We start from the raw sequence: 2,315 nt of genomic DNA on the forward strand, positions 1-2,315 counted from the left end.
GGCTCCTCCCTACACACACGCCACCTCCCACCCCTAGGGTGGGCCAGCAACCCCCTTCAAGGGGCCAGGTCATGATCTCCATTGCTCTCCGTTGTAGGCTGAAGACTGCCTTGAGCTCTGAGACTCCCACCACTCGGCAGCTCTCAGAGTACCTCAAGCACGCCAAAGGCCAGACCCGCACGGCCATCCGCAACGGGCAGGTGTGGGAGGAGTCCTTAAAGAGACTGAAGCAGAAGGCGTTCCTGACCAACGTCACAGGTATGGAAGACCCACTAACCCTCTGACAGCAGGAAGGGGTCATCTCCCCACAGGAGAGAGCAGAGGCCCCCAAAAGCTGCACTTGCTGTAGGAGCTATCTACTCAGAGAGGCACTCCTGCCTCTCTCAGAATCGGTAGACCAGACTGGCAGAGCAGGGAGGGGCCTAAAGGACAGCTAGGCCAATGCTCTTTTTGCAGACCAAGGAACTCAGACCTAGCAAGGTCACTGCCAACTCCTAATTAGGAGACATTGGTGCCCGTTGTATAATACCATCCGTAAAACCTCTGCCCAGAGGAGGTGCTTAAGTCAATAAACATGGGCTCCCTGTCCCAAACCACAGTGTCAACACTTCTACTACTAAAGGGGACATTTAAGCCACCTATACCAGAAGGATTTACTGGGATTATGTTACAGGAGATGAGATTTCCTTCTTGTTCTGGGTAATGTGGAGCTGAAACAATAAACTGATGGCTTGGTCGTGACGTCCTCCTCCCCTCCACCCCTACTCCCAACCAAATGCCACAGCCCATGGAGGGTCAGGGAGGCAGGGGTTTGGTCCCGACAGGAGGAAGAGGCTGCAGCGTCTCCCAGAGAAAACATCAAGTGAGGGAGGATACCTGGCCTAGGCCTTGGGCAAATGCCAGAGCTCCAAAAGAAGGAAACTGGAACGAGGTAGGGAGGAGGAGGGAGCACTTTGGACTCTCAGACTCAAAAGATGCTAAGGGTTGAACCCCAGCCCCTGCCAACTTTCACAGATGGTCCCCCCCCGAGGAAGTCCCCACAGAGCCAGATTCCCTGGGCTCCCCTTCACTGCAGACACTAGTGTGGATGACCGGCTGCATGAGCAGGCTGGTAGCTCACTTCATGCTGTGCCCACATCAAACTTCCTGCTGTCAAAAGCCCCCACTCTGTTACTCCTCCCAAGACCACCCTGTCCCCCACTTAAAGATTGATTACCCGTCCCCCCCAACATCTTTCCTATCTATATACCTGCTTGCTTGGTACTTTAGATGTCAGCAAAGCTTTGGAAGAAAAGCTATCTAATTAAACTAACTCATACTAGCATATGCTTAACCTCCCAGGGGTATTTTCAATCTAAAAGAAAGATTTGCAGATTCAGATGAATCTTGACCTAGTAAACAAGGAGTTACTAGCAATTCTGGGGGCATTCCCAGTTACTCACTATCTATGCGGCCTTGGGCAAGCCTCTTAAGCACCATGATCTCAGTTTCTTCTCTGTAAAGTGGGAATAAAAATTCTTACTTAATGAGTCATCAGGATTAAATGAGAAACCACCTGAGAAATGCTTACTTAGAACATGGGATGTATTCCAAAAAATGTAAGTTCACCCCGGTTTCCTTTCCTGCCTCCCACCCGTGCCTCACAATGGAGGAAGAACTCAGCCCCTTTGGGGTCCCTTCCGTTTCAGTTCCCAGCCCGGACTTGACTTTGCTGTCTTGGGAGGTGGGCTGTGAGGTCCCTGCTCCTATGGTTAAATGCGATGTGAACAGCCCCTACCGCACCATCACGGGACACTGTAATAACAGGTGACTGGGCGTGGGCGGGTCCCCGGGGGGCAGATCCTGCCAACCTCCCTCCGCGCGCAGCCTCGCCCGGCCCTGCCCGCCTGCCCCTTGGGCATTCCAAGCAGAAGTCCCCCTGCCTTAGCCTCCAGGACTTGGGTCCCCAGCCTGCTAAAGATCACACGCCTGCAAAGGTCCCCCGGGCACTTCCCCCCGGAGCAGAGGAGTCCCGCGCCTTCAGGGGGTGGGGGCAGCTCAGAAACCCCCCATGTGAGAGGCACCTCCTCTCCGTCCCCTTCTCCCCTGGGGTCCTGAGCTTTGGAACCCTGGGGCCGCGGGGCCGAAGCTGAGGGCGGGTCTTGCTGGTTGCAGGAGGAAGCCCGCGCTGGGCGCCGCCAACAGGGCGCTGGCGCGCTGGCTGCCGGCCGAGTACGAGGACGGGCTCTCCCTCCCCTTCGGGTGGACGCCGGGGAAGACGCGGAACGGCCGCCCTCTCCCGCTGGTGAGCGCGGGCCGGGGGTAGGGCGAGCCCG

At 56.2% G+C, this 2,315-nt stretch overlaps 1 protein-coding gene across 2 annotated transcripts in view; it reads left to right on the plus strand.

Annotated features, from left to right (window-relative positions):
* The window catches only part of LPO (lactoperoxidase), a 29,734-nt gene that overhangs the window by 10,569 nt on the left and 16,850 nt on the right, over positions 1-2,315 (plus strand). Inside the window, exons 4-6 of one of the 2 annotated variants that reach the window (XM_008571255.1) lie at positions 98-258; positions 1,689-1,806; positions 2,155-2,284. In XM_008571255.1, coding sequence (XP_008569477.1) covers positions 98-258; positions 1,689-1,806; positions 2,155-2,284 — 409 coding nt within the window. The remainder of the gene's footprint in view (positions 1-97; positions 259-1,688; positions 1,807-2,154; positions 2,285-2,315) is intronic. The other variant, XM_008571256.1, reaches the window with a different exon arrangement.

The sequence above is a fragment of the Galeopterus variegatus genome, unplaced genomic scaffold, assembly GCF_000696425.1.
Source record: "Galeopterus variegatus unplaced genomic scaffold, G_variegatus-3.0.2 Scaffold673, whole genome shotgun sequence".
Taxonomy (NCBI): domain Eukaryota; kingdom Metazoa; phylum Chordata; class Mammalia; order Dermoptera; family Cynocephalidae; genus Galeopterus; species Galeopterus variegatus.